This window comes from Lissotriton helveticus, chromosome 11 (assembly GCF_964261635.1).
Source record: "Lissotriton helveticus chromosome 11, aLisHel1.1, whole genome shotgun sequence".
NCBI lineage: Eukaryota > Metazoa > Chordata > Amphibia > Caudata > Salamandridae > Lissotriton > Lissotriton helveticus.
Window position 1 is genome coordinate 474,976,332 of NC_136072.1, and position 22,835 is coordinate 474,999,166.

The 22,835-nt window shown below is 48.2% G+C and overlaps 1 protein-coding gene across 1 annotated transcript in view; it reads right to left on the minus strand.

Moving 5' to 3' along the window:
* LOC144792897 (transcription cofactor HES-6-like) overlaps window positions 1-22,835 on the minus strand; it is a 51,566-nt gene that overhangs the window by 22,356 nt on the left and 6,375 nt on the right. The window contains exons 2-3 of the mRNA XM_078668102.1: window positions 8,438-8,533; window positions 7,886-7,964 (exon numbers count right to left, since the gene is read on the minus strand). Coding sequence (XP_078524228.1) covers window positions 7,886-7,964; window positions 8,438-8,533 — 175 coding nt within the window. The remainder of the gene's footprint in view (window positions 1-7,885; window positions 7,965-8,437; window positions 8,534-22,835) is intronic.

A 22,835-nucleotide genomic window follows, 5' to 3' on the forward strand; every position in this document is an offset into this window, starting at 1 on the left:
AATAGATGGAGTTTGTATATATTTCCACCTACACCCTCCAACACATGGAGTAGTCCCAAGCGAGGGGTGCGGGGAAGATCCCATCCCAATACCTCTGACATACAACTCCAAACACCTCTCCAGAATCTGGTCAGTCCGGTACACGACCACACAGTGTGCAGCAGCGTACCCCTTTCAACTCCGCAGCGCAGACATTCCGGAGACACAATCAGTCCCGCTTTCCACAGCCGTTCCCGGGTGTAGTAGGCCCTGTGTAAGTACTTGAATTGGATTATTCTGAGTCGTACTGCAATGGCAGTCCCCCGCGGGGACTCCAGGGCTTCCCTCCAATCATCGTCATCTAGGGGACCAACATCTTTCTCCCAGGCCTCCTTGAGGGGAAGTAGTGAGGTGGAGCAGTGAGTGACCAGTGTTTGATAGATCCGGGACACCTTCTTATCTCCGAGGTCGCCCATGAAGACCTTCGCTTCAACTGGGCTGAATTCTGGGAGCGTTTCCATGCCAGCGATGCTAGGTGTTAGCGCATGGCGAAACTGCAGGTACCGAAAGAATTGGGCTTTGGGCATATGGAACTCAGTGCTGAGCTCCTGGAAGGATTTAAGAGTGACCCCGGTCAGCACGTGACCTAACGACGAGATCCCAATGTCGTCCCAGCCACCAAACCCCGTCAATGAGGCCAGCTCGGGGAGCAGCCCGTTCCTCCACAACGGGGTCTCCGCCGTCAACCTACCCCACCAGCCCATGCGACGCAGCGATTGCCGCCATATAACAAAGACCACTCGCGTGGCACATGGCAGTGTCCTCCGCCACCTGGCCGAGTATAGTATCGTATGAAGTGAGTTGTCACCCATCAGTGAGCGCTCCAGGGCATATGCTGGGTCTCCTCTGTCTCCGTACCACCATTCGTTAAGCACCAGCAATTGGGAGGCCTGATAATAGGACAGTAGATCCGACGTGGCCAGGCCACCACAATACGTGGACAGGAAGCATGTCCGCAGCGCCACCCTGGCAGCACCTTCAGTCCACAGGAAGCGGCCCAAAACTGAGTTGACCTGCCAAAACCACTGGGGAGCTATTAGGTGTGGGTAGCTCTGCAGCTGGTATAAGAGGCGCGGGAGCGCAACCATTTTGAAGATTGCAGACCTACCGAATATAGTTAGAGGCATCCAGGACCACGTTTTGACGTCGGTCTGGACCCTCTCCCACACTGGCACCACGTTACGTTCCCAGGCAATATCTGCGGATTCTGAGAGGAACACCCCCAGGTACTTCAAACCCCCGGCTGCCACCTGCAGCGCTGATGCTCAAGGGTCCGCTTCAATCCCGCCACCCAACACCCACAGGGTGGACTTACGTGGGTTGAGACAAAGGCCCGATACCTCCCCGAAGATACGCATGATCTCTAAGACTCGGGGCCCCGACCTATGTAAATCAGTAAGAAAGAAGAGGACGTCATCTGCAAATAATGCAATCCTATCAGTGAGGTTCCCGCCCCACTCAAAGCCCCGCATCTGCGCGTCAATGCGCACCCAGGAAGCCAGAGGCTCCATCGCCAGTGCAAACAGGTACGGGGAGAGTGGACACCCCTGTCGGGTCCTCCGGCCAATCGGAAACTTCTCCGAGACCGCCCCGGAGACACGCACCGATGCCGTGATATCAGTATAGAGCAGCTTGATGTAGGAGAGAAACACCGGGCCCAGATTGAGGCGAGGCAGGAGCGCAAATAGGTATGCCCAACTAACGGAATCAAAAGCTTTATCAATATCTGCCAGTAGCAGAGCCGCCCGTTCCCCCGTGGCCCCCATGGCATCGACCGCTGTCTGTGCCCGTCTAATGTTGTGCCGCGTCACCCTATGTGGCATGAAGCCGGCCTGGCCAGGATGGACCAGGTCCGTCACATACGGGAGCAGGCGGTTCGCCAATGCCTTAGCCAGTAGTTTAGCCTCTATGTTGAGCAAGGATATTGGGCGATAGGAGTCATGACTGTCTGGGGGTCTGCCCGGCTTTTGGAAGACCACAACTTCGGCATGGCGCCAGTCAGGTGGCAGCCTACCCTGTGTTCGCGCCGCCTCCAGTGCATTCCGGTAGTGGGACCCTAGTTGGAGCTGGAATTTCCTATAAAATTCACTCGGGAAGCCACTCGGCCCAGGTGCCTTCCCCGTGTTGAGCTGTCCCAGCGCGTCTCCCAGTTCCTCCGCCGTTAGAGGAAGGTCTAGCGCTGTCCTGGTCTCATCCGAGACCGCCCTCGGAGGTAAGTCATCAATAAATTTAGCGACCTCAGCCGCCGATAGGCAATCCCGCGGAGCGTATTGCTCCATAAAATAGCGGGCAAAGCTCGCAGCTAGTTCAGCCGGGTCTGTGATCGCCACACCGTATCCATCAGTGAGGCCCGGCAGCGTAATCGGTTGGAGGGTACGCTGACACAGCCTATGTAGCATTGTACAGGACTTATCTCTCGACTGATACACCCTACTCCGCGTGGCCAGCCACGCCAGCCTAGCCTCATCAAGCAACACAGATGCATAGGACTGCTGTGCCTGCTGGAGCAACCGCACCGCTACCTCATCTCCCCCTCCCCGGCACCGCAGTTTCAGTGTTTCCACCTGTGAGGCTGCCTCAGCGATAGCCTCCCGGCGCCACCGACGGGCCGCCGCACACCATGCGATGTCTATTCCCCGTACGGTGGGCTTCATCGCCTCCCAAACCACGACCGCGTCTATGTCTCCTATAAGGTTTTCCTGCCAGTAATGAGCAATCGCACCCCGTAGATGCTGGACGTAGTCAGTTTGCTGAAGGTGCCATGAGGACATCCTCCACCGAAACGGTTGTCGTTTCCTTTGCAGCTCGACCCTGACGGCCACCGGTGAGTGGTCAGACAACCCTCTTGGCAAGATTCTCGCCTCCCGTACTCTATTCAGGAACGCACTGGGCACAAACACATAATCCAGTCTCGAGAAGGAGCCATGCACCGCCGAAACATACGTGTACTCCCGTACTTTGGGATGCATATGTCGCCACACATCCACCCAACCCATCCCCTCCACCATTGCATTCAACCGGGTAGGGGGGGCAGCCGTTAGTATCCCCTGCAGTCTCCGGCGGTCCATACATACGTCCATTACGTCATTCCAATCGCCCCCAAACACAGCCAATGACTCTGGGATATCCTCCCACAGCGCAAACAGCCTCTCAGACAGGGACCACTGCAAAGGAGGGGGGCGTATATACTCCCAAAGACCACTGGTTCAGTACCCACCATCCCTTTGATAAAAATGTAGCGACCCTGTGGGTCCGCCCACTGTCTCTCATGAACGTAGGCCAATCTTCGATGTACCAAAACAGCAACTCCTCTGGACCTCCTAGAAAACCCGGCATGAAAGACTTGTTGGTAGCCAAACCTTTGCAGACTAAGCACTTTCGATCCCATCATGTGTGTTTCCTGTAGCAATAACACGTCCACAGCCTCCCTCTTCCCCCATCTCAAAATCGCCACCCATTTGATCTTGTCGAGCATCCCCCTGACATTCCAGGTTACCACTCGCATGGACTCACTGGGAAGCCCCAGAGGCGGCGCGTCAGCCATAGTCGAATGGGACGAACCAAGTAGGCCCCTTGCGCCACACCCATGCACATAGCACCATCCTCAGCAAAACATAAAAACTCATGTGCACCACCCCCACCTACCCCAGGTCCCCCCAACAATGACCCCCCTGCCCAACTCACCCCAACCCTGTCCCCACTCTGCCCCCCCGTCCCCCTCCCCTTCGCCCCGCCCCCTCCACCCCTATACCTCATAGAACTCTGAAGTACCTGTCGCGGTATGGGCAACCTCGGGCCCAAAACATAGGACCCAAGGCCGACCATACCAATGGATCCCAACTACCCCTGAAACAGTAGGAACACCCCCCCAGTCAACTCCCACTCTAGTAGGAGGCAGGTAGCCCCTATAAAGTAGCCTCCCGAACCCCATCCCGCAATCTCACACATGCGCAAAATATCCTGTAGAGAGAACAGTAGAGGCAGCGTTCATCCATCCAATCAATAGGACCCGGCTACGCGACTCCCTTCAGCCGGAGCCCGTGGTAACAACGGATAGGCACAGTTCTCCCTCCCTGGGCCCCTCAATGGTCTTTTCCAGAGTGATCGGAATCCACAGTCGCACTATCTTGTGTGTCGCTGACGGAAGCGGAGCGCTTCCGCGATCTGGACCTCTGGTTTCTTCTGTTCCGGGCAGGCTGATACCCCCGATCCCGCGACGATCCTCTCGAGTGGCCTGGGTTCAGCCCCGGTTGGGCATGCGGCCTGACCCTCACCGTCTCGTCCGTCCATTTAAAGACGTCTTCAGGGGTATCGAAGAAATGTGTCCGCGACTGGAAGGCCACCCGTAGGCGGGCTGGATAAAGCAGAGAGTACTGAATCTTCAGACCGCGCAGTTTCGCCTTGGCTGCAATAAAAGAATGTCGCTGTTGCTGCACTAGCCTGGTGTAGTCGGGAAAGATCATGATCTTCTGATTCTCGAAGGAAATGGAATCCCTGGTCCTTGCTTCCCGCAAGATAGCATCTCTATCATGGTAATTCAGGAGTTTAGCGATCACTGGTCTGGGCCGCTCACCCTCCGGAGGCCTCTGCGTCAGGGCCCGATAGGCACGCTCAATTACAAAGCACTTGGATAGAACCCCCGGGGGCAGCCAACTCTCCAACCACTGGGATAGAAACTGTTCCATGTTCCCTTTTTCACATCTCTCCGGAAAACCCACAAAGCGAAGGTTGTTCCTGCGTGCGTGCCCCTCGGCATCTTCCACACGGGTCCCAACGTCGTCCTCCACCACCGAAATTCTGGATTCCGTCTCTGTAATGCGTGCCACCGCATTTCGTAGGTCCTGACGCAGCAGGGTCACATCCGCACCAACCGCCCCAATCTTGGCGTCCAGCATGTCTCTGGACTGGGTGATCGCCGCCATGAGCGCCGCGTTGTCCGGCCCCGCGCCATGGCCTCCTCCAGAGGGCCCGGGCCCCCCACTTGGCCCCGTGAATTTATCAATGGGCCCCTGTTTGGAGGGACCACCGCCACCCCTGGTCATGTCTGCAGTCCACCCCGGGGCCGCTATCGTACGATTGTTCACTCCAGCACAGACAGCACCTCCAGTAGTGTCCAACGTGGGCCAACCCAGTGTCTCTTCAGCCCCCGGGTGTAAGCGTCCCTCTTGCCGCTACCACCGGTTACCGGGATGGCTCCCAGTTAATGTTGGGGCACGTCCCTCTGATCGGTCACTGGCAGTCCCCTGGTTCGCCCCCACCTCGCTGGCGGCCTCGTGGTCTGTGTTCATGCGGCCACTCCGCCCTATCTCACCGGGTGCTGCAGGGCCCTGCTCACTCCCGCAACCGTCCACAGTGTAGCACACCAATGTTGGGGCCCCGGGGGAGTCACTCACTGTCCGTCGTCTGCCTTAGGGCTGCGCCAGGCATGGGCACGATCTTCGCCGGTCCGTCCGGCCACCCACCAGTCCGCTGCCAGCCGTCCGGGTGAGGCCACACACCAGAGGTCACAGCTCCACAGGCCCCACCGCGTCTCAGTCGCTGCCGAAGGTGGGCGCCAGCCCCATCAGGCGGGAACCGCCAAACTCGAGGCCCCGGCTTCACGGAATCGACGTAGGCCGCAGCCCCTCCTGGGCGTCCTCCGTGCACCGTTCACCACCGCTGATTCAGTCGAGGCGGCCGAGAGCCCATCCGTCGCTCCGCTGTCCCCAGGAGACTCCTGGCCCAGGCAGAGTAGGCGCGCGGCCGGCCCTCGCACGAGCCCTCCGGCCCGGAAGCACCAAAATCGAGGCCCCGGCTTCACTGTTCGGGAATAGGCCGCAGGCCGCCGCTGACGACGCAGCCGTTCCGGATGGTCTAGAAGCGCCGCTTTTTGCACCGGAGGACTCCAGACACCCTCCACTACGCTTGCCCCACAAGTGTTTTGCAGTGCGGGTCCAGGGGCCAGGATAATAAGTCGGATAAGTGCCGGGCTGGCGGGAGCTCTAGGAAGCTGCGTCCGCCATCGTCGCCCGCTAAGCCACGCCCCCGGTAAATGGGGTTTTGCATTCAGAAAATACAGTGAAATTACCGCTGGTTCACTGTGTAATCTGCAGAGAGGCCAAGGACTGAAAGAGCATGTGTTCTGAACACAGTTATGACCCACTGATAGGCATTATTAGAAACTTGCACTACCTTCAGGCTCAACAGCTGAGGTCTCAATCAAAGCTAATTATAAATACACACCCACAACCTGAACTCAAATGGGTGGACTCGGTTCACAGTATGCAATGTACAAGAGTAATAAGCTGCATGAAAAAAAATGCAGACACACAACATCCTAGCATAATTCAACAGGTACATTATAATTCTTAGATTTTTTACTCTAAAATGTGATAAGCATCCTTGGGCGCTAGGTGAGACTTTGGAGGGAAGAGTTGTGTGGGTCAGACCAGTATCAGAGGAACTATGATGTGAAACTACAAATTTGCAGCATAATGCGGCACATTCTGTGGGAGTATTATTTCACTTTTTGACATTTTAATATGTTAATACTGTTCGGCAAAAGTTCCAGCGCTAAAGTATCAGTTTAACACTTAAATACATCATTCAGCAACTAAAAGGCAACTCGCGAGTTTTGAAAAGGTTCTCCCACTGTGCAGCACAATTTGTGGTAACTATAGATCCGTTTGAGCTAGAAACTATTTTTTGTTAAAATGTTCAAATTATTCAACACATGACGAAACAAGTGTCAAGTGCAGTGACTCCATAATTATGCAGAAAACGCAGCACTTTCAGAATCGCATAATCCCAGTAGCCTGGCCTATATTGCATCCTAATTCTTTCTGTCTCTCAGCCTAACCTATTCAGAAACCATCACCCTATCCCTAGTCCTATTTTTCACACGTACCCAAAATATAACTTTGAACCTCACTGTAATCCTAACATAAACCATAAACACAATCTTAAATTCTTAATCTCAACATAACCCTAAATTTAAATTTCACCTTCACTCAAAAGCCAACCCTCATCCAACACCTTATCCTGATTGTAACTAACAGCTTACTTTTTGTCCATCCTGCCATTCATCTCCTTGTTTGATTTGTCTTTGATCTTTTTTTTTTTGTGAATGTAGGCGGCAACCCAGTACATTGCCCAAGGGAATGTGGAACGAACAGAATGTGAACTTAATAGATTGTTTGTACAGGTAGTGGGAGAAGATCGTTTGGACCTCAAAACGCGGATGTGTAACTGTCAGGAGTTATCGAGACAGGGTAAGGTGCACTTACCAGCTTTAAGGACAACGATTTATATACTGGGATTGGTGGAGGAATTGGGGATTGTCAAGAGATGCCACAGGGCTTGGTGTGTCAGAAAAAACAATATTGGCAGATTTTTTTCTTTTTTTAAAAAAATTAACAGGTGGGGAGATGTTAGGAAACTACTTGGTTGATGTTCAGTTAATTGTTGGGGACTTCAGGGGTACAAAGAGGACTTCAGATGCAGCAGCCACAGTGCAGCATGTCAGCAGGCTGGCCATAAGACTGGTAGTTCATGGTAAGTAGAAACAACGGAAGGTCAGTAGATGTTAAATAAGTGTCAGGAGGCCCCATGTGGGAGGGAATGAGCCAAAGGCCAGGTAGGTTGGTCATGAAATGGGAGAAGAACTTCAGAGTTAAATTGGTATTTTTAATGGGTGGTAAGAAATAATGCAATACCTTGTTTAACGATTAGGGTTAGGTAAGTGTGCAAGAAAGCAGGAGGCCTGGGTTGTAAAATGTGATGTCTCTGGTTAGCAACGTTTTTGATAACTCCAGGGCACTTTCCCAAGGTTCCTTTGCCAGATCCTCTAAAGTGGCGCCAAACTCACCAGCCATTTTGTCCCCCTGAATGTTCTGCAGATGCTGCACCGTCATCTCCAGGATGTCTGCCTTTTCCAGTTTGGATTGCTACCAGAGAGAAGCACAGTAGAACAACATCTTAAAACCACAAGTTTTGAAAGTACCCCCACAACATGTAATGTTGGTTGCCGTCTGCTCACAAACATAATAACAGTTTTTGTTGCTACCCCAGCCTTGGTGCTTTGTTGCATTGGAAAAGTCAGGTGTCTCTGTATTCCCACTCAGCTACGTTTATTTTATGGGCCTGCAGCTCAGGCGTCGTGGCGCTCTGCGGCATGCACTTTTTTTTTGCAGTTTTATATAGCGCGAACTCAACCTGAAGGTATCAGAGCGCTTTACATGAGCACCAGTTGCATTATATATTTTTTAAGGCACAGGGAGATTAAGTGATTTGCCCAAAAACACATGATGCTTGAGCCTCCCGCAGGACTCAGACCTGGTTCCCCAGCTTCAATGACTGCCGCTCTGGCCGTTAAGCCACATCTTAATTCCTCAGAGTTAATTTCAGGCTCGTAACTTACATCAAGTCGAAAGGCGCCAACAACAGTCTCCTTTAGCTTGTCCAGGCAGCTGTTGATACGTTCTCTTCTTTTCCTTTCGATCAGAGGCTTTCTCAGCTGGAACAGAAGAATGGAGAAAACTCAATCAAGATGCAGTCATTCAACTAGGCATAAAAAGTACAACTCACAGCAATTTCTTACTTACTTCTAAGGAATTCCATGTTGTGGAAGGATAGCAGTTTATTTACCTTCGTAGGAAAGGATTTGTTTACATCGCAAAAGGATTCATCAGAAAGAGATAACTTTTATACTTGAGAAAAACTTTAAAGTTCAGTTAAGCTCAATGAGTGGAGCACAGTCACTCCAGGGAATTGCAATGACCCAGTGTATGATGCAAAACATTAAAAAAAAATGTGCAAATCTCCTGGTAAGGTACCGATGCAACTTTAGCTACCAATCTTACCATGAAGCGTGAACAAGAGATTGGGGTAGAGTGTGCTTCAGTGTGTGAGAGTTGAATTGCTAAATGAATGCATTCATAGAGGCAGAGATTAATATCATTGATCCATTTTGTTTTTGTTTTATATAGCGAGAACTCGACCCGAGGGCATCAGAGGGCTTTTACATGAGCACCTGTTGTGTCACAGAGGGACACATTTATGCTGTTAGGCACAGGGGGCTTATTTATTAGCCCTAGCAACACTTTTGCGCCACCGGTGTCACTTTTTATAACGCACTGGTGGCGTAAAAAATGCGCCATGTTGCGCCATATTTACAAAGTGATGCATCTAGGCAGATACGTCACTTCGTAAACCCCTGCGCTACATTATACCTGCATCAGGTATGATGTATGCAGGGTGGGCGTTCCCCCGCAACAAAGGGTCGTAGGAGTGGGTGCCACTTCTAGGACGCCAATGCGTCAAAACCTTATGCCTGCCTCCTGGCAGGCGTAAGTGTGACGCAGGCCCATTCACATGGGGCTTGCTCCTTGTGAAAGGACACATTGCTGGACTTGCGTCTGTTTTCAGACACACCCCAGCAATGCGTCACTTTTGCCGCCGACAGATATGTCTGTAATACTGACGTATCTGTCATTCCTTGCGGTATGACGCGTCATACAATAAATATGACGTACCCATCATGTCGCACGCATCTTTTCACATAGCGTTGCAACACTTACCATAAATGAGGCCCAGGGAAAGTAAGAGATTTGCCCAGAATCACAGAACAGTGAGCGTCCCTGCCGAAACTCGAACCCAGTTCCCCGGCTTCTGAGGTCGACCGCTCTGGCCGTTAAGCCGCATGGTTCTGCTTTAGTGTATTGGCTATTAGTGAGGTAAAATATGCAGGATTGTAGACTTGTGGGGACAGATGAAGTAATTTTTCATACAATGCAGCACAGCAACCAAAGATGTTGCACTGGTTGAGAGAAAGGGAGAGAAAAGAACAGCGTCATTTCCACTACAATTTAGTGATGTGCCAACGCAATGTACCACAGTCGAATGGTATGAACAGTCTGTCAAGTATTGATTTTGTACTGGAATGGAATCCTTCCAGAACAAAAATGATGCTTTAATAATTTTCTCACTTTGTATGTGTGCTCTACAGCTAAGTTGGGAAAATGTGAGTCTTTTAAAACTTGCTCCACCGTTACGCCTGCCTCGAGTAGGTTAGGAGATGGAGAATTGTATGAATGAATTAATTAATTAATGAAACATTTATAAAGCACACAGTCACTCACTGGGAGAATCCTGGAGCTTCAGGTTGTGAACTGATATCCCAGAAAAGCTAACTAGACGAGGGAGTGGCAAAGTGCGTCGGGCCAGGAAAAGCCAGATCTCCTGGAAGATCCTCAGATTCTATGAATCGAAGGGGACTGGGGAGTTGATTCCATGCATTAGCTCCCAATACTGAAAAAGCTTTGCCACCTTGCGTTTTAAGTCTAAATGTGGAGTCGGGGGGGTTTGAGAAGGTTCATGTGGAGGATCTGAGACCTCTGAGGGTTCTATAATGCGAAAATCTGGCCGGCAAATATTTTGGACCAATGGCTTGGAAAGCTCTGAAAACGAGTTCAAGAACATTATAGAGGATTCGTTTGGGTACTGGGAGCCAGTGTAAAGCTTTCAAAGCTGTAGAAGCCGAACTACATCTGGGAAGCTTCAGCACAAGTCGAGCTGCAGTATGCTGTACCATCTGAAGTTTAGCAAGGATGGATAGTGAGGCACCTGCAAAGAGACTATTGCAATAATCCAGTCTGGATGTAATAAAACGTATGTATCAAAACCTATGGTTGGTTGCCTGGGAACGACCTTATACCATCCAAAGGATGCTCCCTTGACCCAAAGTGGGCCACTGTTTGAAGGGGAATCTAGGAGTCGTGGTCCAAGGTCCAAGCCCCCATAATCAAAGTCACTTGACTATGTCAAGACGGGTGTCAGAAAGGGCATTCAGAATGTCTTGTCTTAAAAGTCTGTGGAAATTCAATCGAGTGATTGATCTCAAAGAGATAAACAACAAGTCAAGTTCCTTTATCTCAGATGGAGTGGGATCAAGGATGTTTCTGTCTAGCGCCTCCTGCTGAATATTTCTTGTCCAGCGACCTTGAAGATGCTCACTTCCTCATCCTGTTACAAAGGTAGTGTGCCTGGACCTACTCTGGGTTCAAACGTCTATTGCCACATTTGTCCCTGATCATCCTTTCGGAGCATACCAACAACGTGTTCTTAAAGGTTTGAGGTCTCAAACTGCATCTGAAACTCAAGGCCTGTTCCATTCAACAGTAGCATCCGGCATGGTGGACTATCATAGTGTTCAACTATCATCAGCGCTGCTGTCTTGGTCCAGCACAGGAAACCTATGGAGGGCCTCGTCGTCATGCCTCCTATAGCACAGACAAGTCTGCACAGATGACACGGCAAATCTATGGAGGACCTCGTCATGCCTCCTATAGCGCAGACAAGGTGAGCTCAGATGCCACAACAAAACTTTGGAGGACCTTGTCATGTCTCCTCTAGCACAGGCAAGATCAGCAAAGATGCCACAGCATGGAGAACCTCGTTATGCCTCCTCTACACAGGTAGATCAACACAGATGCCACAGCAAACCTATGGAGGGCCTCGTCATGTCTCCTCTAGCGCAAATGCCAGCAAAAGAGGCGGTCGGGCGATATTGCACTGGATTAGGTCAGGGTAATTGGAGAATGCAAAAAGAACAATTGATGACCAGAATGTTGAACAACGTCAAATATTTACCCAGGTACAGAGATCTGGGCCTAAATCCATTGTTTTTTTGCTCCCATGCCATTCCAGTTTAAACCCAATCATATGCAAATCAGCTCTGACCCTGCTCCCCATGAGAACAGTCCAGCCCTAACTGGCAGGCTAGATTCTCCCTGGCCCAGAAACAAGCATTCTGAGACTGGTTTGGGGGTTTTACCCCTCATCAGGCAGGCTAGCTTTACTCCAGTGGCATGAAGAGCACGGGACCCACGTCTGGGCATACCCGTCCCACTCAGGGTGACAAGTGCAAAAAGAACAATTGATGGACAGAATGCCGAACAATATCATACATTCACCCAAGTACAGAGATCTGGGCCTAAATCCATCGTTTTTTTGCTCGCCATTCCAGTTGAAACTCAATCATACGCAAATCAGCTCTGACCCTGCTCCCCATGAGAACAGTCTAACCCAAACTGGCAGGCTAGATTCTCCCTGGACCAGAAACAAGCATCCTGAGACCGGTTTCTGGGTTTTACCCCTGATCACGCAGGCTAGCTTTACTTCAGTGGCACGGAGAACATGAGACCCACATCTGGGCATACCCATCCCACTCTGGGTGACAAATGCAAAAAGAACAATTGATGGACAGAATGTTGACCAATTTCAAAGATTCACCCCAGTACAGATACCTGGGCTTAAATCCATCATTTTTTTGCTCCCCATATCATTCAAGCATGTTGAGCCGACCAACTTTCCATCTAAGGAGAGCAGTCAACAGTCATGCTTGCCATCCTACTTTACACACTGCACATTCAGGAACTGCTGGTGCTTCCAACTTAAACACTATGGATGCGACGCATTACATCAGTCAGCAGGAAGCGCCATGTTCCATGTCTGACTTGGCACACTATTTTGGTCAAAGGTTAGTCTTGGTCTACTGTTTGTTGTTTGGCTCGTTCACAACTTAATGTTGTCTTGTCCTCCCTTTTGCTTGTTTCCTCCATTCTGAAGTTTGAGCCTGCTCCTCTGAGAACTGCAGTAATAAGCTTTTGTGCCATCTACATGGAGATCTTCTCCCTTAAAACTAAGGGGCATATTTACAAGAAGCTTGCGCTGCCACTGCGTAATTTGTTTTCACACAGTGGTGTTGCTTTCTTTGCTATTTATTTACAAGGTGACGCATCTGCGCAGATGTGTTACTTTTCTTTGGCCTGTGTTGGTTTTTACCTTCATCAGAATCGGCGGGTTGTGTTAGTTTTAATATATGTAAGGTAGGCATTCCCACCTAAAATTCCCCGAAAAATGGACACAGTGGTGTTTGACATTTTTGCAAAAGTGACGCATCTTTGGGAAGCGGGCCGCTGAGCTTGAAATGCGTCAAAATTACCATGCATCTAAAACCCAGGCATAGGAATGACGCATTGGCTGTGGCATAAATATCTGACCAGCTGAAGTAACTTGAACCATTGTAATCTACAATCAATTTACATCCTATCAAGAGGTAAGTGCACACATAAGGTAGGTAACACAGTAAATATCACAGACCACACCATCACAGACTTGTATGCACTCACATTGTACTTTCACATAAAATGGCACAAATACGTAGACATAGTGGTACACATAAGTACACTGTGCCCACTTGTATGCGTGACATCCAGGACAAATATAATAGAGAGCAAGGTGAGTTTTTCACCTTTTCACACTCTATTACAGTGAACCCCACACAAGGCTACTAGCGTTGGTCAAAACTGATGCATTGCTGTACTTGCGTTAGTCTTATGACCAACTACAGCAATGCGCTACTTTTGGGCCGGAAGCCTTGCGGCATCCTTCTCATGAATGAGTCTGAATTTCTGACTCATCCATGGGACCTTGCGCCGTGAAGCCCCGTATTGTAAATATGGCAAATCTATGGCATCGTAAGGTTTTTTGATGCAGGCTCAAGAAATATTAACACATCGCTTCCTTGGCGCAGCAATGTGTCATCTCTTGTAAATAAGGCACTTAGGGCCATATGTATCAAGGCCAAATGGGTTCGCAAACGCCAAAATTCGCAGAATTTCGGCGTTTGCGAACCCATTTGCGCTAAATGGTATGTATGAAACAATTTGGGTGCAAAATAAGGAATCGCAAAATTTGCCATTCCTTATTTTGCGATTGCATTTAAGGAATCGCACATTTTGTGATTCCTTAAATGCAATGTATCAAGGAAAACAATATTCCAAAATGCCCTTGAGGAATCGCAAATTACCACCAACTTCTAGTTGGTGGTAAGTTGCGAATTCTTTAAAAAAAAAGCATTTTTTCAAAAATCCAAATGTGCCATGTGACGCTCATACATGCCCTTAGGGCATGTATGAGCGCCATATGCACACACATGTCATTTTCAGGGGTGCAGCAGGGTGTTCTTGAGACACCCCTGCACCCTTGAAATTATTCTCAATGTGCGATTAGCAAATTGCGAATCACAAATTGAGAATAATTTCACATTCATTCCTATGGGCCTCCTGGCCCATAAAAATGAATGGGAAATTATTCCTTAATTGCGATTAGCAATTTGCTAATCGCAATTAAGGAATTTTAAGGAATCGCTAAAAAATAGCGATTTTCTTCATACATACCATTTTGCGATTTCTAAATAGCGATTCCTTAAAAATCGCTATTTAGGAATCGCAAAAGGGTATGTTGATACATATGGCCCTTAGAGGCTTATTTACAAGCCCCTTGCACCACTGGTGCGTCAATTTTTATAACTTAAAAAGTGACGCAGGAGACCACCTGTCAAGCGGGTGAATATCTTAGAGACTGTTGTAAAACTAAAAGAGAACAAGCATGGGCAAAGCCAATAACAATAGGTCTCGCCTATACAAGAGCTATTGGCTGTAGCAATGTGTTTTTGCCATGTTGTACACCAGTGTGGAAGCAGTTCAGCATGGCTAAAATGTACTAGCGTGGAGTATCCTAGGGTGGAGTGGGGGGGGGGGAGCAGAGTGTTGTAGACTGGATTTGTTGGAGTACAGTGTCGTAGAGGAAGTAGTGTCGTAGAGGGGGTTATAGGTCAGTGTCAGAGTGTCTCATAGAGTGCAGTGTCGTAGAGTGGGGTGCGTAGAGTGGGGTGGGATGGAATAGGATGCTGTGGGTTGGAGTGAATTGAGGTAGAGGGGTGGATTGTATTGGAGTATATTAGGGCAGATTAGATTGGGGTAGAGTGGGTTGAATTTTGTATTTTTTTATTTATGATCACAGGTAGAAGCAATACATTGCATTTCAATTAATGGAGAAATAACTTCATCTTACAGAGACACATAAACTGATAAATTTCCCATGATCCCCCAATTCGCACACATATTCATAAAATAAGTCAATATAAAAATCCTAGTACAATTTGCAGCACTTTCTTTTTTTATAGCAATTTGCTCCTCCCCTCCTCAAATATTTTGAAAGTTCACTAAAGGCCCTACTCTTTGTATATATGGCTGTTTCTTAAATTTCACCTGCTTCATCTTATAAACCCATGATTCAAAAGACGGAGCATCCACCAGTCTCCATTGTTGTAATATCAAGAATTTGGCCACTAGAGATGCAATGAATATTAACTGCTTCTGGCGAACAAGTAGATTAAGTTGTCGATTACGATGTCTTGACGGGTGCCACGGCTAATTGCCAGTGCTCCCACCATATGAATTTATTATGACTTTTGCTTCTGCCTTGTTATATAAATTCTGAAGAAGCCTTATAAGCCTAGGGGGAAATTAAACCTGTATAAAATGGCAAATAAAATCTCCCATTGAACTGGATCGAACGCTTTCTCTATGTCTATCATAATGATGGCCGCTTTTACCTTGTTATCTGCAAAGTATCGATAGCTTGTATAAAAATATTTGGCATTATTTGCAATTTATCGCCCTGGTAGGAAACTGCACTGGTCCCTGGGGACAACTTCTTGCACCAGGGGGGTTATTCTTGAAGCAATAATCTTTGTAAATATTGTATAATCATTATTCAACAGACTAATAGGGAGATATGAACCTGGCTTATCGGGCAGTTTGATTCAGAAAAGGGGGTGGTGATGAACAGAGTGTCTGAATTAAGCAGACCACTCTTACCCAGTCCAAAGATCAGGGCTTGATCCATCACCGTTTTTTAACTCACTGCACCATCCCAGCTCAGAACCTGGCTATATGCAAATGAGTCTGTTCCTGTATCGGGCAGTTTGTCTTTTTTCAAAAAGCTCACCATTATAACCTCCATAAAAAGATCTAGGTATCTGGCAGCCATCAAGCATTTTGTTAAATAATTTGACTAATATTTCAACAGATTGGGCAATAAATGTTTTATATAGCTCAGCGGGCAATCCATAGCTCTCACAGGCTTTCCCACTGGGAAAGGTCTTAATAGCTTCCTGGACTTCTGTAATCATAATTGGAACCACCGCCTGAACCTATAGTTCTCTACTGAGGGTACCCAGGTCGATTGCCCCTGAGATAATTGCTAATTATTTCTGGGGGAACAGTAGATGGGGAGACATATAGCTTGGTATAGTGCATAGGGAAAACCCTATCTATATCCTCGATTTTTTCTACTGTCTAACCCCTGTCTTTATCATATATCGATTTGATGGATGCGTTGTTATACCTTTTCCTTTACTGACCAAAACCAGAAATCTCCCAGCATGCTTGCTTTCTTTATACTGTTGCTGAAAGAATGTATTCTGGTTAACTTTTGTCTGGGACACATAATGATCCTTTAGTCGCTGTGTGGCTTGTTGCTGTCTGGCTTCCCTCAGTCTAGGAATAGTATGTCAAGTGCATCTGTGTTGCTTAATCTAAATCTCACTGGAGTGTCAATGATATTTCCCCTCCTTATTTTGCCTATATTAGCTTTATAAGAAACTGCTTCATCCCTGATGAAGGCCTTGCTTGCCTCCCAGACGGAAAATGTAGAAGCCAAGCCTATATTTCTCTCTAGGGAATCAATTTTATGTGGTGTGGATTGTGTCTTAAGGTGGGTTTCCTGAAGTAAAATTATTTGCACTTGAGCTGACATAAGCCAGTGGAGTATGGATTTCAATTTTACTTCATTACTTGCCCAATTACTATTACATGAGATATACTTATGAATTGCCTATTCACCAAGGAAACCTTTGTAGTTGTTTAGCCCCATTGATTGACCTAGTTCTAAAACCTTGTCGCCAGACCCCCTTTATTGTATGCTGCCTCTGAGGATCTTCGTAATTGTGAAGTACTTTAACCTGTGAACCCAAGAATACTGCTCCTTCCTATCTTTTCTACCTGTGTTTTCTCCCCTTCTCACACCCCTCAAACCCCAGCTGGCCCACCTCTCACTCCCTACCACTTCTGGAGCCCTACCCATCATGGGCTCCCTCCCATGCTCTGTCCTTACCCTTGTGTGACCTGCCCCCTCCCCCTTTGACCCCAACCCATCCCCCTAAATAAGTGCCATGACAATCTGGACCTGCATTCTAGGGGTAGCGAGGACAATCCTATTGAAACAATTGATAAACACCTTGGCTATTGCTACTGGGGACCATCTTAATATGGGACTCATTAGTCACTAATGATCACCTTGCCAGGTACTGACTATATTTGATCCTTGCTCCCCCCTTTTAAAGAGCTACCATCTACCCATTTCAAATATCAATTGATTAATTTTATATGCAATAACCAATACTCCTTGTCTGATGTTGCCAATAATCTCCACATATATCAGCATAAACAACCCGTTATTGCCTCCTGAAGTGTCTCTCCTTCTTCTTCTCCCTCTTTCCTCCGCCTTTAATGTTAGAAAAAATCTCTTGTCCTGCTTGACAAAATGAAATATATGTGCTTGAGCCTTAAGGAAGATTTCAAGTTTTAACTGCTGGATGATGCCAGCCAGAGACCCTTGATGTTTAAAGTCCTCAATCAGTCCTAGAAATTATTTATGATGCCGTGTGGCCATGATAGATATGTCTGGAAATATTTGAAAGGAGAAATTGTCTGCATGGTATACGTTTTACTCTTAATAGCATGCATCAGAATTCTTTCTTTAATCCAAAAGTCGCTGAAATTAACCAGGATAGATCGTGGGTATTTGCCATTAGTTGATTGGGCTGCTGGAACTTGGTGTGCCCTAGTAATTGTTAGATCCATGACTGTATCCTCTGTTGCTTTTTCTGGGAATATATACTGATGAATGAGATCTGAAATTAACTTTGTTACTGTTTTCCCGGCTTCACAATCCTCAAGTATTCCTACAAATCTTAGGTTTGAGCGACTGGATCGGTTTTCCTCATCATCCAACTTCAATTGAAGTTCCTCTAGACAGTTCTGCTTGCATATTGGAGTTTACTGAATCATTTTTATTGCTTAGATCTTCCAAATCCAAAACCCTTTCCTCAACCTGGGTCATACGAGAAGAAAGCTGTTGAATGCTGGAATTAATTTGTCCCAGTTGCTCATTGGTCCCACTATGATCATCTTCTTCTGACAATTTCATCTCTCAAAGTTCTCTTAAGATCTGGTTTAATGTTATTTCAATTGACGGCATCTGTAAAGGGGTACGTACCAGGCTTGCAATATCACTCCCTCCTGAACTGTGTGGGTCTGCGATTGAAGAGGATCCCTCTGCCTTCATAATTCCATCTGCCAAATTGGGAATTAGGCTATCAGAAGAATTAGCAGTGGCTGTCCGATCTTCACTTTGACAGCCTACGCGTCCTCTAATCTGCTCTGCTATCTCACTTTCTTTTGGAGCTCCCTTTGAGCTGCCAATCATGAATACGCTGGCTTATCATTAGGAAGGGGTGCATAGTCTAGCAGCGAGATAGGGACGATGTTTTCTGTCGCCTCGTGTGGTTTTAGAAGATTTCCTTGGGGGGAAGTAGATCTTCCCTGCATGAGATCAAGCTGAGCCGAGGGTTGGTCTGGCATAATGAAAGGAGAATGTTCTTGAGCCTCCGGACTTGCATGATGGTCTAATATCAACGTCTCCTGATAGGCATCGCCTGCCACCGCCTGGCAGGAGATACTTCCTGCTGTACTCCTTCCTGAAGTCGAGCGTTGTATATTTGACTTGAAGCGCCTTGAGACCCTCCCGGGTGAGTAGTGCGCTATACAAATGGTATGATTGATTGGTTGCAGGCTGGCTCTGACTCTTATTACTCTTTAGAGTTTTGCTTGGAGCACCTGTTTTCATTAATGAGTCTCTTGAGATACGCTTCATTGGTAATCTTTTCTGCAACCCATTTGAGTACAGGTTGAGTGGGGAATGCGCAAGGTTTTACGAGCGGGCCGTAAGCTGTGTATGTACTAAACAGACAGCTTTCGCAACATCCAAGATCCTTCTCCACCTGTGGCATGGCCTAGAGTACCCCCCTCAGGCTGCTTCTACCCCTCTGAGTCGCAGTTCTTACATGGAACTTTCTTCTATGCTGTACAACATAAATGTCACTTCAAGCGCATACCCTTTTTGCAATGCTGTGTGTCTTTATTTCTCTTCTACGTCTCCACTCCGTCCGTGGCCCATCCCTCTAACTGCAGCTTCCTACAGTCCACCGGAAAGATGTCTCCACAACGGCTGGTCATAACCTCTTCCACGCCGATAATCACAGGGCAAACTGAACCGTGAGGGAAAATCTCCCTCAGTGTGGACTCCAGTAGAAGACTAGACTTTGTTTTCTGCTGTACTCTGCTCCAAATACACTCCACTAAAAAATAGCTAAAGTGGTTGTAGCGGCTGTGAATTCTGGGCCCACTCCCTGCACTCTACTAGCGTCATTATGAGTCAAAGGCCCATGGTACTCCATAAATACTGAACAGGCTCAATTGCTTGTCTCCTGGGCGGGTGTCCTCATTAGAAGGGGCACTGGGTGTGTACGGGCTCTGCGTACCATTCCAAGAACGCAGGGTTATCAGTGACCATAACACTGGTCATTTACAAGCTCCGGCAGCTAGCCACTCTCCACCTGTACATTCTGTCCAGACAGAAAACGCAGGGTTATCGGTGACCATCACACCACGACTAGCAACCACGGTTTTGTCGTGGTCCTCCTGCGTTGCTGCTCACTGCTTTGCTGCGAAGGGCAGAGAGGTGTTTGTGCAACAATTTCCAAGCTAATCCACGCAGCCAAACAACATTTGTCTATGTGCTGGCCATTTTGCAACATGTCAAGCTACCCCAGATGCAGATTAAACCAAAGAGCATGACAGGAGCTCTACGTGGTTCCCTGGTCATCCTTCAATTTGGAGTGGGGTAGATTGGAGTGGATGGACTGTATGGGGTGGATTGGTTTGGGGTGGGGTGGGGTGGATTGGATTGGGGCGGGTGGGGTGGATTGGGAGGATTATTGTAGGCTGGTTTGAAGAGGGGTGAATTAGAGTGGAGGGGTGGATTGGAGTGGAAGGGGAGGATTGGATTGAAGTGGGGTAGATTGAAGTGGAGTGTGGTGGATTGGACTGGGGTGGGGTGGATTGGATCAGAGTGAGGTGGATTGGAGTGTGATGGGCTGGATGGATTGGACTGAGTGGGGAGGCGGAACTGGGGTGGGGTGGATTGGGGTACAGTGGAATTGACTGGATGGAATGGATTGAACTGCAGTGGATTGGGGTGGATTGGCATGGGATGAACTGGATGGGTGGATTAGATTGGAGTGGGCTGGATTGGATTGGAGTGGGGGAAGACTGGAGTGGGGTGGAATGGAGTTGGGTGAACTGGATTCGGGTGGATTGGGATGAATTGGATTGGATTGGCATGGGATGGGGTGGATTGGAATAGAATAGATGGGATATTTGGGTGGATTGGATTGGAATGAGGCAGATTGAGTGGGATGAATTGTATTGGGTTGGATTGGATTAAGGTGGATTGGAATGAGGTGGGGTGAACTGAATTGGGGTGGATAGGATTAGAGTGGATTGGACTCGGTGGGGTGGACTGGATTAGAGTTGAGTAGATTGGATTTGGCTAAATTAGATTGGGTTGGTATTGGGTGTATTGGAATGTGGTGGATTGGATTGGATTGGGTCGGGGTGAGGTGGATTGGATTGGATTGGATTGGAGTGGGATGGATTGGAGTGGGGTGGATTGGAGTGTGATGGATTGTTTTGGATTACAGTGGGGCACATTGCTTTGGATTGGTGTGGGGCAGATTGGAGTTGGGCAGATCGTTTTGGATTGGAGTGGGGCAGATGAGAGTGGGGAAGGTTGTGTTGGATTGGAGTGGGGCAGATTGTTTTAGTTTGGAGTGGGGCAGTTTGCTTTGGATTGGAGTGGGACAGATTGATTTGCATTGGAGTGGGGCAGATTGGTTTGGATTGAGTGGGACAGATTATTTTGGATTGGTTTCGGGCAGATCAGTATTGGGCAGATTGGAGCTGGACAGATTGTTTGGCATTGGAATGGGGTGAATTGTGGTGGATTGGAGTGGGGTAGATTGGACTGGGCTGGATTGGGTTGATTGGATTGGTGTGGGGTGGATTGGACTGGAGTGTGGCAGAAGGAATGTGTCGGATTGTTCTGGATTTGAGTGGGGTAGATTTGATTGGGACAGATTGTTTTGGATTTGAGTGGGGCAGAATGTTTTGGATTGTAGTGGGGCAGACTGGAATGGGGTAGGTTGTTTTGGATTGGAGTGGGGCACATTTTTGGGGATTGGAGTGGGCGGAGTGGAGAAGGCAGATTGTTTTGGATTGGAGTGGAGCAGATTGGAGTGGGGCGGATTCGATAGATTTTTATTTATTTATTTATTTTTGTGTTTTATAGAGCGCGAACGTGACCCGTGAGGGTATCAGAGCGCTTGACAAGGTATACATTGTTGAACAAACAAAATGAATAAGGTGCAGGGACAAACAAGAACAACAAGTATGGTTACAGTCATGGTCAGAGTCAGAAGCAAAAACAAGGTTCCAAATGTTCTTGTCGAGGGCAGTTGGTGATTAGGGAGGCGGTAGTCAAGGAGTAGCACGCTCAATGGGGTGGTTGAGGGCAGGTTGTTTTCTATTGGAGTGGGGAGGATTGGAGTGGGGCGGATTCGATAGATGCAGACTGTTTTCAATTGGAGTGGGGAGGATTGGAGTGGGGCAGACTGGGGTGGGGCAGATTGGAGTGGGGCAGATTGTTTTGGACTGGAGTAGGGCAGATTGGAGTGGGAAGTCTGGGGTGGGGCAGATTGTTTTGGATTGAGTAGGGCAGATTTTTTGGGGATTGACGTGGGGCAGATTGGTGTGGGGCAGATTTTTTTGATTGGAGTGGGGTAGATTGGATTGAAGAAAAATGGATTGGGGAGGCAGTGTGTTCGATTGGATTGGGGTGAGGTGGATTGGATTGTGTGAGGAGGGTTGGATTTGATAGGGGTGGATTGTGGTGTATTAGAGTGGGGTGAATTGGGATGGAGTGGGTGGACTGGGGTGAGGTGGAATGGAGAAGGGCCGATTGTGGGGCCGATTAGAGTGGGGCAGATTGAAGTGGGGGTAGATTGGGGTGGGCAGGGCAGATTGCTTTGAATTGGAGTAGATTGGATTGGGGAAGATTGTTTTGAATTGGAGTGGGGAAGATTATGGGGGGACGATTGTTTTAGATTGGAGTGGGCAGATTGTTTTGGATTGGAGTGGGGCAGATTGGAGTGGGATGGATTGACTGGGGCAGATTGTTTTGGTTTCGAGTGAGGGAGATTGGAGCGGGTTGGAGTGGAGTGGAGTGGAGTGGACAGATTGTTTTAGTTTGGAGTGGGCTGATTGTTTTGGATTGAGTATGGCAAATTGTTGTGGATTAGCATTGGGCAGATTGTTTTGGATTGGAGAGAGGAGGATTGGAGAGGAATGGAATGAGGAGGCAGTGTGGTGGATTGAATTGGGGTGAGGTGGATTGGATTGGAGTGGGGTGGTTTGTGGTGTATTGGAGTGGGGTGAATTGGGATGGAGTGGGTGGATTGTGGTGAGGTGGATTGGATTAGAGTGGGACGAATTGTTGGGTGGATTGGATTGCGGTGTATTGAAGTAGGGTGGATTGGAGCAGGCAGGGCAGATTGCTTTGGATTGGAGTGGAGTAGATTGATGTGGGGAAGGCTGGAATGATATGGGATAGTGTGGGGCCGGTTGTTTTAGATTGGAATGGGCAGGTTGTTTTGGATTGGAGTGGGGCATATTGGAGTGGGATGAATTGGTGGAGTGGGGCAGATTGTTTTGGTTTGGAGTGGGGCAGAT